The sequence below is a fragment of the Brassica napus genome, chromosome A9 (genome assembly GCF_020379485.1).
Source record: "Brassica napus cultivar Da-Ae chromosome A9, Da-Ae, whole genome shotgun sequence".
NCBI classification, from domain to species: domain Eukaryota; kingdom Viridiplantae; phylum Streptophyta; class Magnoliopsida; order Brassicales; family Brassicaceae; genus Brassica; species Brassica napus.
In genome coordinates, this window is record NC_063442.1 from 24,465,137 (window position 1) to 24,479,446 (window position 14,310).

Consider the following 14,310-nt stretch of genomic DNA (forward strand, 5'->3'; position numbering starts at 1 on the left):
CGTCGTTTAGATAAAGTTGACCCTAATTAACGGGTGCAAAGACTCTTCGGTCGTTACCTAATCACCTTAACTATTTCACTTTTGTTCGTCAAAGATTAACCTAGCTAGAAAGGAGATCAACAAAGTCGCGTTGGTAAAATTTTATAGGAAAGGTCGGTGGTTAATTTACCAAATAAAGAAAGAGAGATATGGATAGAAAGTTGAATAGGAAGATTCAATATAAAAACAGATTAAACTTCAATAAATAGATGAAAAGGATGCGAACGAAATTTTAAAAATATAAATTAGGAATTATATCTGGTGGAACGCGATCATACATAATCGAATTTGATTGCATATGCATAGGGGCATTTTGGATGTTGACAATTGTTAGTAGGTCATATCAACAAAAGTAGGCGTAAGGGAAGTGAACGAGATTTATCTATGTTTATAAATTATAATCTGCTTCAAGATAAAGTGTGATAGAGGGAAGAGGCCATGTGGTGTATTGTGTATTCTATTGCAGACTTAGTGACATTTGGGGTACAGTTGTATCCATTATTTGTATATACATCAAAGGATACGTGATACACGTCTCTTCGTTCGTTTTCATCTCATATCACCCTTTTGTGATGCTTCCTTCGATTGAATTTAATTGATTTGACTATTATAAGTATTGTGTTAAAGTAGCTTTCTCTTTCTAGTCACTTTTTACAATTCATATGTAACGTCTTGTGGGGGCCGATGTATAGAGTCTCATTCATGTTTGGTCTTGAGCTATAGAAACAGTTGATGCGATCAACTTCTATTTGGTCAACCGTTTATACTGGACAGGTTTTGGACGAATCTTATAGAAATTGTCTATTAAAGTTCCTTGGCATCTGAAGTTAGAGAGTTGTGGAAACTTGCTTACTTGGTATTGTTGGTCCATCATTTTGGTGTGTTGCATAAAAGTTAAAACTTGTATAGATACAAACTAAATCGCGTATAAAACTTAGATTATGTGGTTGATATAGCTGTCATCTCACGCAAACTAAATTCCAATTCAAGTATATCATGAACTTTTTATCTAGGCGAGCACTGCAACTTTTATCACAGGCTTTATCAACCATGAAATCATAATTTTTACCAGTTTCAGTCATATCATACAGATTTCTTTTATACCTGTAAAAATTAGGTTAGATCGGAGTCATACTAATCATACAATACAACTAGATGGTTTTATACGCCATGTACAGACATATTAACTTTAAAAAAATATATTTTTAAATATATATATTTTTATTCATTTAGTGTTAAGCTCATTAATTTTTAAAAGGTATAAAGCAATCATTTATATTTTTTTATTTATTTTAATTTTCTAATTTGATTGTATTTGAATATTTTCATTTTTCAAAATTATACTATTTTATTTATTTTTAAGAATAAAATTTAATAAGTTTTGTTTTTGTTGGTTTAGTTAAAAGGATTTAACTTTAGAAAAAATGATATTATATTATTTATAAAAATATGGTATTGACACAATATCCTATTACAATTTTACAATGTTTCTCAGTAGAAAAAATTAAAATATTTAAAATACCAATTAATTTTTATTAAAGTTTAGGGTGTAAGTTTATAATAATTTTTTAAAAGTTATTTTGCTTATATTTTTTTTATTATGGTAACTACCACATATTTATTATTTTATATTTGAATTTCTATAATTGAATTTTAGTCATAATTATATTAAGCCATATCATAATTACATATGATCCATATCATTATTTTTAACAGGATATATCATCATTTATTTGTTAAAATGATTGTGGCGAAGACACCTAATCAATTAACTTCTCAAATAATGTTAGAAAGGTTTACTGCCAGTTTTTTCTCATATGTACAACTTTATTACTACCAGATTTGAATAGGTATATCGTTTCATGTATGATATGTAGCTTGTATATCCCTAATTATATAATTGAGACGTGTAAGAGGTACCTACCCTTGTTAATTAGTTACTCTTTCGGCTTAGAACTTTAAATACTCACGATCCGTTTTCCTACAATATCTCTGTTTCATGTCGTTTAATTTTTCAAATACCCATGTGATTCTTCTTTTATAGATAAGAAATCATAAGATATAATTTACTTATTGCCAATCAGAAAGGTATGGTCGACGAAATGGGGATTTGTAATGCCTCCAACTATATCCTGATTTGACTTTCAAGACGGATGAAAAGATTCCACAAGCCTTGATTAATAAGTAACAAATATTATTATAGTCTCGCGTATGTCACTTTGTATGTCCCCACAATACTAAACTGGCGCTATACCTATAATTCTATCATATTGATATACAGGAAAATAACATTGATAGTAGGCGCTGAAATGAAATTGGATAACATAGCTTCAAAATGCTAGAGCTTCGATGCCATCTTATGCAATGAGCTGTTTTAAATAACCAAAATCCTTATGCAAAAAATTAGGCAGGTTTTTACTCGATTCTGGTGGGACGTGAAACCGGATAAAGATATCTCGGATGTTATGGAATAAACTCATGCTGCCAAAAAGTGTTGGAGGGTTAGGATTCAAAGAGATAGAACAATTCGATGACGCTCTCCATGCTAAACTGACGTGGCGCATTATCAAACATCCAACATCTCTTATTGCTCAAATCCTCATGAGTAAATATGGCAAGTCCTCATCGTTTATGGAACTAACTCTGCCCAGAAACGACTCCCACCCACGGCTGGTAAAGTGTACTAACAGGAAGAGAGGTTTTGAGAAAAGGGATGGGATGGATCGTGAGTAAAGGCAAGCAGATAAACATATAGAGAGATCTGTGGCTCTCAACAGCCACTCCTATGACTCCTATAGGCCCTCCTATAACTTGACAGTTGCAGATTTTATCTTGCCTAAATCTAGTGATTGGAATATCCTAGTGATAAGGAATCTTTTACCTCAGTATGAGGACTCCCAGGGGCGGATCTACATACGAGAGCACGTGCCCCCAACTAATTTTTATAATTAATTACTTATTTAGACACAATTATTTTGGTAGAACATTTGGTAAAGGTGTCCCCGGTTAAATTAACCCCTACAGAGTTCGAAAACCTTACACGCTGTAATTTTCCCCTTTTGATTTACTTGTTTGACACGTTTACTTGCACAATATCTTTTTAGTTATCATAGTAGCATTTTCGTACTTTTTTTTAATTGTTAATATTATTCTTCTTCTTTTTTGTTAGTATTTATTTTCTTTACTTGTTTGTATATTTAGATTTTAGTCCTTTTCGAAGCACATTTAATTGTTTTAATAGTAGACATTATCAATTGTTAGTAAATGATTAATTCTAACTAATATTTAAATAATACATTCATTTTATTTACTATTTCAAAGTTTAGTTGTTTATAGTATGATGACTAAAAACAATTTTATTAAGGATATTAACTTATTAGTGTATATATATATATATATACATATATATGTGTCTGTGTAAATTGAAGATTGCTTTTCCTATATATTTTCGAACTAATTTAAAATGTATTGCAATTAATAACTTATGTAATAAGTAATAGTTTATCATTTAAAAAATTAGCATGAATTGAAGAAAATTGATGTTGTTATTATTATTATTATTATTATTATTATTATTATTATTATTATTATTATTATTATTATTATTCATATTTATAGTTGTTTATGTTTTATTATTAAAATTTTATAATATTTATTAATAAATTATTTCTATTATACTAATTTTTTATATAATTAATTATGTGCCTCCGACAAATATTTTTTCTGGATCCGCCACTAGACTCCATTAGTTTATTTGTGCATGCTGCTTTAGGAATGCATGATATTATATTGGCTACCAGAAAAAAGAAGGGAATTACTCAACAAAACCAGTTTACGGTCTATCGAAATTAAATGTCGAACCAGCGGTGAACCGATGCCTGCAATGGAGCCAGCTTGGCGTGTAAGAACTAGGAAAGCTGGTTTTGGTTGGCGTTTTGATGATGGTGTAGGTGCTGCCAAAAATCACTTTGCAAACCGACGTGATGTTTCTTCTGCTCTCATGGGAAAAACTCTTGCGGTTAAAACTGCTTTCTCGAAACATTGCTCTTAGGACTTGGAAGACTGATTGTGAGATCGGATTCGAAGTCCCTCGTTGACTTACTCAACGTCAATGGTCGATACAATGAACTTCAGGGAGTTGTACATGACATTTTTATGTTATGTAAGTTTTTGAATCTGTAATTTTTGTTCATGTTCTAAGACGTTGTAACAGGGAGGCTGACTCCTTGGCGAAAGGTTTTTTAGCTTTTTCCTCCTGACCGTTGGTGGCAGGCTAATTGTAAGCACTTTTAAGTTTATGTAATAAAAGGTTTTTTTTTTTTCTTGAAACTTTGATTTATGTAATGAAAGGTTTGGTCAATAAAAAAAAAGAAACTGAATACCTTCGAATTTGTTTCAATATTGGTCACCAATATTTAATGGATCTTGCATCCACTACCACACATTTTTATGAACATCCGTCACTTTCCAGTCTACTGCATATATATAATATATTTATATATACGCATTTAATCTACAATTACTTAATAAATTGGAAAATCTTGTAATTTTCTTCTCACAAATGATTTATGATATGATCTTGTAAACTTGATCGCTTTTATTTACTGTCAAGTTAATTGATCATCCTTATGGAAGGCAAAATTCGTCAAAGATGTCATCATGATCAAATCGCAACTATATATCGACCAGCCCTAAATGTCAAGACAACATTGTAGTATACAATAGTTTATGCCCCAGAGCCACAAATTATTGACATTGAAATGAATTTTCTTGTAATGATGATGATGATGCATTTTAAACATATTGGAGAGTGGGTCCATTTTTTCCACTACCCTAACACACTAAGATGTTTAGTAAACTTAATGATCATGTAATATTATCCGATCATACCAATACCTAGTTTTAATAATCAAAACAATTATGAATAACAAAAATGTTATTAATTATAATATATCATAGTAGTAGTATTAATTTTTATTGGTTTAAATAGATAAAACATAAGTTAAAGTTATTTTATAATTTTTCCATTTTGTCAACCTTTTATTTGTTGACTATCTTATAATTTCAATTTAGTAGCTGTGTATTAATTTTCATGTATCTGATAATTATATGGATACTACATTTTCTGCTTCAGTTTTATTTTCTTAAAAATATTTAATAATTTACACTAAAAGTCTTATAAGATTTAAAAATAAATGAGAAGGTTTGTGATTGGATAATATTTTCTAGTTTCTCTCTCTCACACGACTTCTATTCTAGTATAATAAATAAAAAAAGGAGAGTAATGAATGAAAAAGACATGTATGTGTTACAAAAAAAAAAAAAAAATGAACAAGACATTATAAGTACCTCCTTCTCCCCACCTCTTTTATTTAGTTTTGTGCCAACTTCTAAAGCCAAACTTTTATCTTCCTTCTGTTGCTATAATACAAGAAAAATAGAAAGAGCCATGGATGTTCATGATTTATCCGAAGAAGCTAAAAGAGGACTACACATGTACGAGGAATCATCAGACGCTCTTGGCGTTGATTTTCGAGGTCGACCATGCAGGCAAGACAAGCATGGTGGTACAAGAGCTGCTCTATTTGTTCTAGGTATCCTTCTATATGTATATCCTCGTATCGACCACAGCATGTTGCGTATGGTCGGCTCGGTCCATGTTAAGCGCTTTTGAAGCCATGTTATCTTAAATTGATTGGTTGTGTGTATATGCGCAGGCCTACAGGCCTTTGAGATGATGGCGATTGCGGCTGTTGGGAACAACTTGATCACATACGTTTTCAATGAGATGCATTTCCCTTTGTCCAAAGCCGCAAACCTGGTGACTAACTTCATAGGAACGGTGTTTCTCCTCTCGCTACTTGGTGGCTTCCTCTCTGATTCATACCTTGGAAGCTTTCGCACCATGCTCGTCTTCGGCGTCATAGAAATATCTGTATGTTCTCTCCTTGTCTAGCTCTCTTTTCCTTTCTCTTTCTCATTATTTTCTTTAAGAGATGCTACTGAATATTCTACATCAGTTTCTTCTCTAACTAGTAACTTGTGATTAAAAACGTGCTATCAGAAGTATATTTAGACAAAAGTCAAAAACTTTAACGTAAAGTTCTAGCTAAAGTGAATTACATTGTTGAAACTTTCGGTTCTTTGGGAAAGCAAATGGTTTATATAATATGATTTTAACTTATTACGTTGTATTATATGTTATAACTATTTAGTATCACACAATAGTGACGTCGAAAAACAATGTCACACAATAGTCTAGTAACAAAATATACGGCTTATCATATGCGATAATGAAAACTCCAGTAACATTACTGGTCAGGTTAAAAGCATGTTATGAATCCACATACACAATATGGATTTAACTTTCTAAGATTTTAGCTACAAAAGATATTTGTGTATTGTTTGATAAACTTAAAAGTCAATTCTGGCTGACAAAAAAACATGTACATTAATGAAACAGGGGTTCATATTATTGTCAGTCCAAGCTCATCTTCCTCAGCTAAGACCACCAGAATGCAACATGAAGAACACCACAACACATTGCTTAGAGGCAAATGGTTACAAGGCAGCTACACTCTACGCAGCACTCTGTTTGGTGGCCTTAGGGAGCGGCTGTCTCAAACCAAACATCATCTCTCACGGTGCGGACCAGTTTCAAAGAAAGGATTTAAGGAAGCTATCGAGTTTCTTTAATGCGGCTTACTTCGCCTTCTCAATGGGCCAACTTATTGCACTCACGCTCTTAGTTTGGGTGCAAACGCATTCCGGCATGGACATCGGTTTTGGTGTCTCGGCGGCTGTTATGGCTGCAGGGATGATCAGCCTTGCTGCTGGGACTAACTTTTATAGGAATAAACCGCCTCGTGGTAGCATCTTCACACCAATTTCTCAGGTAGTTCGATTGTTTGCGTTTGTGTTTTATATGTACTTTTTCTTCAAATGGTACTCATAATTTCTATAAGTTTTAAACTAAATTAATTTGATAATTGCGAACGCCAAACATCAGATACAGAGTTTTCCTAGAACTACGTTTATTTGTTTGGTGAACTTTTGGAACGTAGTTTTTTTTGTCTAAACATATAAACCTAGAACATTGGCATTTGATACATTTTGAGTCATGAAAGAGTTTGATCTTGACTTCAGTTTTTGGTTTTTTTTTTTTCGATTGAGCAGGTCTTTGTAGCCGCGATCACTAAGCGAAAACAGATTTGCCCTTCAAACCCTAATACGCTTCATCAACCTTCAACAGATCTCGTTGGTGTCAAACCTCTCCTCCATACTAATAAGTTCAGGTAATTTTTCTTTTATTGTCTTTATAATTACCACCAAAAATTAACTAACTAAACAACTATTAACCGCAAACGTGAAGGTTTCTTGATAAGGCTTGCATCAAGACGCAAGGCAAAGCAATGGAGAGTCCATGGAGACTCTGCACAGTCGAACAAGTCCATCAAGTCAAGATTCTTTTATCAGTTATACCCATTTTCGCGTGCACCATCATCTTCAACACCATCTTAGCTCAGCTCCAAACTTTCTCTGTACAGCAAGGTAGCTCCATGGACACACACATCACAACAACATTCCAAATCCCACCAGCTTCACTTCAAGCCATCCCTTACATCATTCTCATCTTCGTCGTTCCTCTTTACGAAACGTTCTTCGTTCCACTCGCTAGAAAACTCACTGGAAATGATTCCGGAATCTCTCCTCTTCAGAGAATTGGTACTGGACTGTTTTTAGCGACTTTCTCAATGGTTGCAGCCGCTTTAGTGGAAAAGAAGAGACGTGAATCGTTCTTGGAACAAAACGTAACGCTCTCGATCTTCTGGATCGCACCACAGTTTCTTATATTCGGTTTATCAGAGATGTTTACAGCCGTTGGTTTGGTGGAGTTTTTTTACAAACAGTCTTCACAGAGTATGCAGTCTTTTCTCACAGCAATGACTTACTGTTCTTACTCTTTCGGGTTCTACCTTAGCTCTGTTCTTGTCTCGGCCGTGAATAAAGTTACTTCTAGTAATGGATCCGGGACAAGAGAAGGTTGGCTAGGCGATAATGACTTAAACAAAGATAGATTAGATCTCTTTTACTGGCTCTTAGCTTCATTGAGTTTCGTCAACTTCTTTAACTATCTCTTCTGGTCAAGATGGTATTCGTTTGGTCCATCCGCGACACATCATAGGGCCGAGGTTAATAGCTTGGAGGATCTAGAAGATGGAGCAAATAAGGATTCCAAGATGGAGAAGCCAAGAATTTGACTATGTTAGATCTTCTTGTTGAATGTTTCCTTTAGGGTTATAATTAATAGAAGGAATCTCTTGAAGAGTTAGACCCTTTCTGCTTATTAATCTGGTAGTAATCATATGTTTTGGAAGTGGCGGGGTAGAGTTTGCACTGTTTTTAATTTTAATTTTGGGGTTTGTAATGATGATGAGTTAGTTTAAAAGGTTTATAACAACTTGTCTTATGAATTAATAATGTATTCAGCTAGTTGGTTTTTGTGATGTGACTGTATTAAGCTAGTTGGTTTTGTGATGTGACTGATGAAGTTCATAAGATTTGGGGCAAAGATGGAGAACACAAACAGCTACAACTTAAAACAGCATTTATGCAGTATCCGATTGCTGCCTTTAACAAGAACCGAGCAATATCAGGTTTTGACTTCTGAGGCACAGGAGTGTCAATTCGGCCTGGCCCCAAACCTTCCAAGCCCGGTCTAAAAATATTTTGGGCCTAGAATTCAAAACAGGTCGGCTTTTATAGGATTTGCCATTGTCACTTCTATCGTTTAAATACTTGTCAATTTTTATTAAAAAACATTTTTTACTTTTTTGTTTTAATATAAAGTGAGTTTAAATTTTCTTTTTCTTTATCAAAAATGTTTTACTTTTTTGTATGCTTTAAAAACATTTTATAAAAAAACCAAATTTAATAATATTTAAATTATTAAATATAAATTAAAATTAAATATATAAGAGAACAAAATTTATGATAAACATGGTCAAACGTTTCATACTTTGTATTTGAAAATAAAACATTTTGTACATAAAAAAAAAGAAAAAACATTTACAAAATTTAAAATATAACACTTGTAATGATCAAACAATAAAGTGTATTAACAACTTTTAATATTTACTTTATTAGAATTTGGATAAAAAGATTAAAATATTATGTCAATAATACTAATAATGATTTTGATTGCAAGAACGTTAATATTTAAGTTAAAGTATAAAATATTAGATTTTTGGTTCGGCTCTAGTCCAAATGGGCTTGGATCCGAAATACACAAAGCCTAAATAGACTTAGTCTGAAAGATCCAATAATTTTGGGCTTATAAAACTAAGCCCAAACCCGGTAATTTTTTGGGTTGGGCGGGATTGAACCGCGGACTCGATGAGGCATATGATGATTCCTTAGACGTACATAAGACATTTTTGAAGTTGGAGAGAGATATGGTCAATACCCATAGATAATGACATCATAAGCTAAAAGATATAGTGAGGTGAGCATCATTAGCTGTGACCTTCAGGCAGACAGAGAAGGTCCACACAACACACTGCTCCATTGCTCCATCAATATGAATGATCATAGTGTTTTCACCGCTAACTCATGAACAGAATAATCGGGGTTTATTTGTGATTTGAGCATTATCATTGACTATCGAAAGAAAAATAATATAAAATCCTTATGTACATTATGCTTCATTTGACCAAACATATCTAAAGTGTTTCTTAAGTTTGATAGCCTTTCTTGCAGCCTGGTTTAAAATGGTCTCAACCTCTACATATTAGCAGGACCTAACGATAATGTACATAACTATAACGACAAAACCTAACCATACATTGAGTCCCAAAATATTTTAGAAAATATTACATAGAAAAATGTCTCCAAAAAGTTTTTTTAGACCTTAAATTTACCAAAAAACATTTTTAGCTGAATTTTTTAAAAAATCACTTAAAACTCCATAAATCTCAGAGCCGGTCCTGCATATTAGTCTGCACAGCTTTATTTACATAGTAAAATTGTGAATTTTGCATAATAAAATTTAAAACCACATAACATGTAGGACTACCCCTAATAAATAAAGATGTTCATTTTCATAGAATACTGTGCTCAGTTACAGAAAAACCAAAATATATCGTACGTATATGCAAACCATTCAATAAAATTAATTAGAATATATTATATTCCAACATAAATTATTTAATTAGGTACATCCGACCAATAATCTCATTCATTTTATTAAACAACAAAAATGCTTTAATTCACTATAAACCGGAACTATAAGATTTAAAGATTCATCTGTCCAGAATATAATACCATTCGTTCTCCAACAATTATGTAATATATCGATGACAATATTTTGAGAGATTTTTCATCATATTCATTAACCAGTTATTCTGAAATGTTATTCAAATGGCATATGGCAATGCTTAGTTCGAGGACATTTTGATGGGTGTAGTTGTCATACAAAAATATGAAAGATGAGGTTATAGTTGCCAGCTGTTGTAATTTAAGACCAAGTTGTCAGAGTAAGATGGTCATACTATAGACTAGGTAGTAATCCAACTATGCACGGAGTGAAATAGTTTATTAGATGATTTATTGTATGTCGTATTAAGGGATTTGTTGTATAATTTATTAAGGGATGAACATTCATATATCCGTTTGGATTCAGTTAATCTATTCGGATTTCGAATTTTAAGGGTTAGAAATTTAAATCGTATTCAGATATTTACAAATTTTGGTCTGGATTTGTTTCGAATCATTGAAGGTTCGGTTCTGATCTAGGTTCAGATACCCATTTTAATTATGTATTTTTAAAAAAAAAATCCAAATATACTTAATACTAAAATAAAATAATATAAAACATAAAAATTTGAATAATATAAGACTAAATATTTAAATTACCTAAAATAAGTTCAATTTAAATATTTGGATAGAGAACAAATAAATATTTTCAGTATTTTGAATATTTTCTGTTAACTTTAGATATTTACTTGTGACTATGTTGATAATTTTTAGATATTTTCATATTTTTAAATATCTAATAGATATAAAATTTAAGATAATTAACATATTTAAATATATAATTGTGATTTAGATATTTTTAGTATCCAAAATATTTTAGTTTGGATCAAATTCGAGTCTGATAATCTGGTATTAAACTTTTAAATTCATCAGAGTAACTAATCAGTTTTAGTTTATGTTTAGTATTGTTTTCTAATCTAGTTCAGTTCGGTTCTTTGGATTCAGATGTTTTACCCATACTTATTTTCTTTTACTAATATAATGTAAAATAATTATTCTCGGTTTATTGAACATACATAATTATTGATTATACTTTAAAAATACCAATAAAAATGGTTGAGAATCGTGTCAATATTTGTGGGCATGTTCTGAAATAGACGTAGTCTAAAACCAATAACCTGTATTTTCTTATAATGTGATCTCTTCACCCAACACTTGAATTATGTTTTTTAGTCGATTTTACGAATTTTTGTTTTCTTTTAAAACTTTTCTGATTTCTGATTTTTTTCTTCCAATCTGATTATGTTTCTAATTTTTTGTCTGATATGAAAACTCCGTAAAGAAAAAAAAATATTTAGCTTAATTAAAGATCCCACTTTGTGTGTAGTATTTTTTACCTCAGTTTTCTTAATTCATAACCAATCACAATTATTTATTGCATTCGTGTACAGAAGCCTCAACCATGGCTAAGTTCAGCAAGATACAAAATTTTCAATTTCTAAAAACATTCACATTCTATCATTTATGAATCTTAATCATTTTTAATTTATTTCTTTCAAAATGATATTATTCATTAGTTGTATGGAGAGAACTTCAGTTCACTAATACAAAGGTTAAAAATGCAAGAACTGAAAAATGAACTGATTAAAAAAAAATTAGTGTGAACACATTAAATTGTTTGCGGTAGAATCAAAAAATTAGTATGTGAACGCATTAATTGTTAAATGATTGTGAGACCGAAAAGTCAACATACTTAAATTGAAATCAATGTGAAGTTGACATGTGTTCGTTCAATATAGTGTGAAAGCATTAAAAGACAATGCTTCTCTTTTAATATATAGAGGATTTTTATTAAAATGATTAAGCTAGCGTAAAAAAAAACTAAGTTTTGTGATGACTAAGACTATTTCGGAGGCATTGTACATGTTTGGAAGAATTTCTGTGTCAACAAATCTAGGACAAAGTTTGAATATAATTTTATAAATTCTGTTTCAATATCAGAATCACGTAAAAAAATGCTCCCGACAAAGACGGAAACGGCGATGCTTATGGCGATTTAGGGCTTCAATGGTTTCGCGACGGTGGGAACCAGGTATTGGTGAGGGAGGCTTGATTGAGGCAGACAAGGATCATGGATATATGGAATGTAGATCTATTTCAAATCTCAGAGGTATTGCGATGGGGATGGGAAAGAGGTTTTCAAAGGGATTAAGGGAACAAAATATCAGAAAGGATCAGACTTTGATCATCATCAAGATCAAATTGCAAGGCTATCAAGGTATCATCTCGGATCCCTCAATTGCATGGTTTTCCTTACTTATCAATGAGATCGGGAGGATCTATTTTGGATATGATTTTGTGGGATTAGTGATTTGTGTAATCTGGAATGAAATTCTATGGATTGAATTTCTCTGTGGTAATGAATTGGGGATGGCGTGAATTTCTCTGTGGTAATGAATTGGGGATGGCGAGTATTCTGGGTCTTGGTTCATATCTGATAGTGAATCATGGGGATGAGTATTGGCTGGTACGAGGTTTATATTTCGTTGTGACTGTTGTCTCTAAAGTTTCTAGTTTTAATGACACAGAGTTAGTATGGTTGAAAAGAGGGGCTTTCCAATCTGTTGCGTACAGGGTTCACTGGTCTTGCTTTGATGGAGAGGTATGGAACATCTATGGTTTGGTGGTAAATATAATTTGGAGTCCTGATGTTTTACAGGTAGCTGGAGAGTTTGATCGTACCAAACGGGGTGTAGCTGGTGAGTTCGGATCAAGGTGCAAACTTTGTTTTAAGGATTATTGGAGTAAGGAGAGAAGCGGTGAGGGATACAAATGGGGAACCTATGAGTTTGAATCACTGGAACGAGATCAAGCTAGGGGAGAATGAAGTCTGAATGCTGTCTCTTTAAACACATTCAGCTTCTTTAACAACAGGCTTTCTCTTCTGCTGCAACTAGAATTTTGCTGGTTAGTTGGGAAAGAGGCTGATCTAGTGCAAACACTGATTATTGGGATTAGGATCTTCATGGCATTGAGCGGGGTAGCGGGGAGCTTCATAGGTCGTAGGGTGATCGACATATTAAGAAGGAATTCAAGTCGGAGATCCTTGATTCAAAGTCATCAAACTTCAAGGAGCAGAGGTTTTTGGGATGAGTTATATGGATGGAGGGAGACAGAGAGTTCACGGTTTTCAATTATAGCAAAAATAGCAAATGATTTGAGTGGTGTAACTGGTTTGTTTGTTATTATATTGATGGAGCTGTGGTGTCTTATAGAGTTTGACTTATTTCAAAGATCACGTTTTGGGATACGAGGTTGTTTGGATTGGAGGTCATGTGGTTTTAATGTTCAGATTAGTGTAAAGATTCGTCTTTTCCTAATTTTGTTGATAGTAGCAAGGGCTAAGTTTTTTCCTTTGTGTCAGTTTCTTGTACGTTATGTGTTCTCTTTAAAGAACGATAATGGTAAATCTTGGAAAAATGAATTTTTAAAGTTTTCTTGGAATATAGTGCAATGTTTCAGGGCACAAAAGAAGGATATTAGGTGGAGTGTGATAATAGGGTACCATTACACCCGCCGATTTGGCTCTTCGGAGCGAATGAAGAACAAATTTTTTATATGAGGATATTAAGTTGGAATTGCCGAGGAATGGACTATAAGTTATTTAAGCGAGATAAGACATAAACATAAACCGACTTTCTATTTTTATCAGAAACAAAACAGGAATCAGAGTTTGTCCAAAAGTTTCGGGCGCACTTTGGTTATGATAATTTGGTCACAGTGGATCCAGTGGGAAGAAGTGGGGGATTAGCATTTTTTTACAATAATGAGTATCAGGTGAAGCTATTATATTCTAGTAACCGAATGATTGATGTGGAAGCAGAGGCTCTAGGCAAGAAGGTGTATCTTACTTTTGTATATGGGAACCCAGTTCAAGAAATGAGGGAACAAGTATGGGAGCGCTTAACTAGATATGGTCTAACGAGATCCGAACCTTGGTTCATTATTGGTGATCTA

The 14,310-nt window shown here is 32.6% G+C and overlaps 1 protein-coding gene and 1 long non-coding RNA gene across 2 annotated transcripts; both read left to right on the forward strand.

Annotated features, from left to right (window-relative positions):
• The first annotated feature begins 5,376 nt into the window (after window positions 1-5,376).
• Window positions 5,377-8,517, forward strand: LOC106421047 (protein NRT1/ PTR FAMILY 4.4). Its single transcript, XM_013861900.3, has 5 exons — window positions 5,377-5,633; window positions 5,757-5,974; window positions 6,503-6,934; window positions 7,216-7,334; window positions 7,412-8,517. The coding sequence occupies exons 1-5, from the start codon at window positions 5,489-5,491 to the stop codon at window positions 8,298-8,300; spliced, it is 1,803 nt and encodes a 600-aa protein (XP_013717354.1). The 5' UTR covers window positions 5,377-5,488; the 3' UTR covers window positions 8,301-8,517.
• A 505-nt stretch (window positions 8,518-9,022) lies between these two features.
• LOC125577575 lies at window positions 9,023-13,797 on the forward strand. Its single transcript, XR_007315989.1, has 2 exons — window positions 9,023-12,571; window positions 13,013-13,797. It is a non-coding gene; the product is annotated as an uncharacterized LOC125577575 (long non-coding RNA).
• Window positions 13,798-14,310: the final 513 nt, after the last annotated feature.

Coding starts and splice junctions, on each gene's coding strand:
- LOC106421047 (XM_013861900.3), top strand. CDS start 5,489: ATGGATGTTCATGATTTATCCGAAGAAGCTAAAAGAGGACTACACATG. Junction 5,975..6,502: donor TCGGCGTCATAGAAATATCT/GTATGTTCTCTC, acceptor TTAATGAAACAG/GGGTTCATATTATTGTCAGT. Junction 6,935..7,215: donor TCTTCACACCAATTTCTCAG/GTAGTTCGATTG, acceptor TCGATTGAGCAG/GTCTTTGTAGCCGCGATCAC.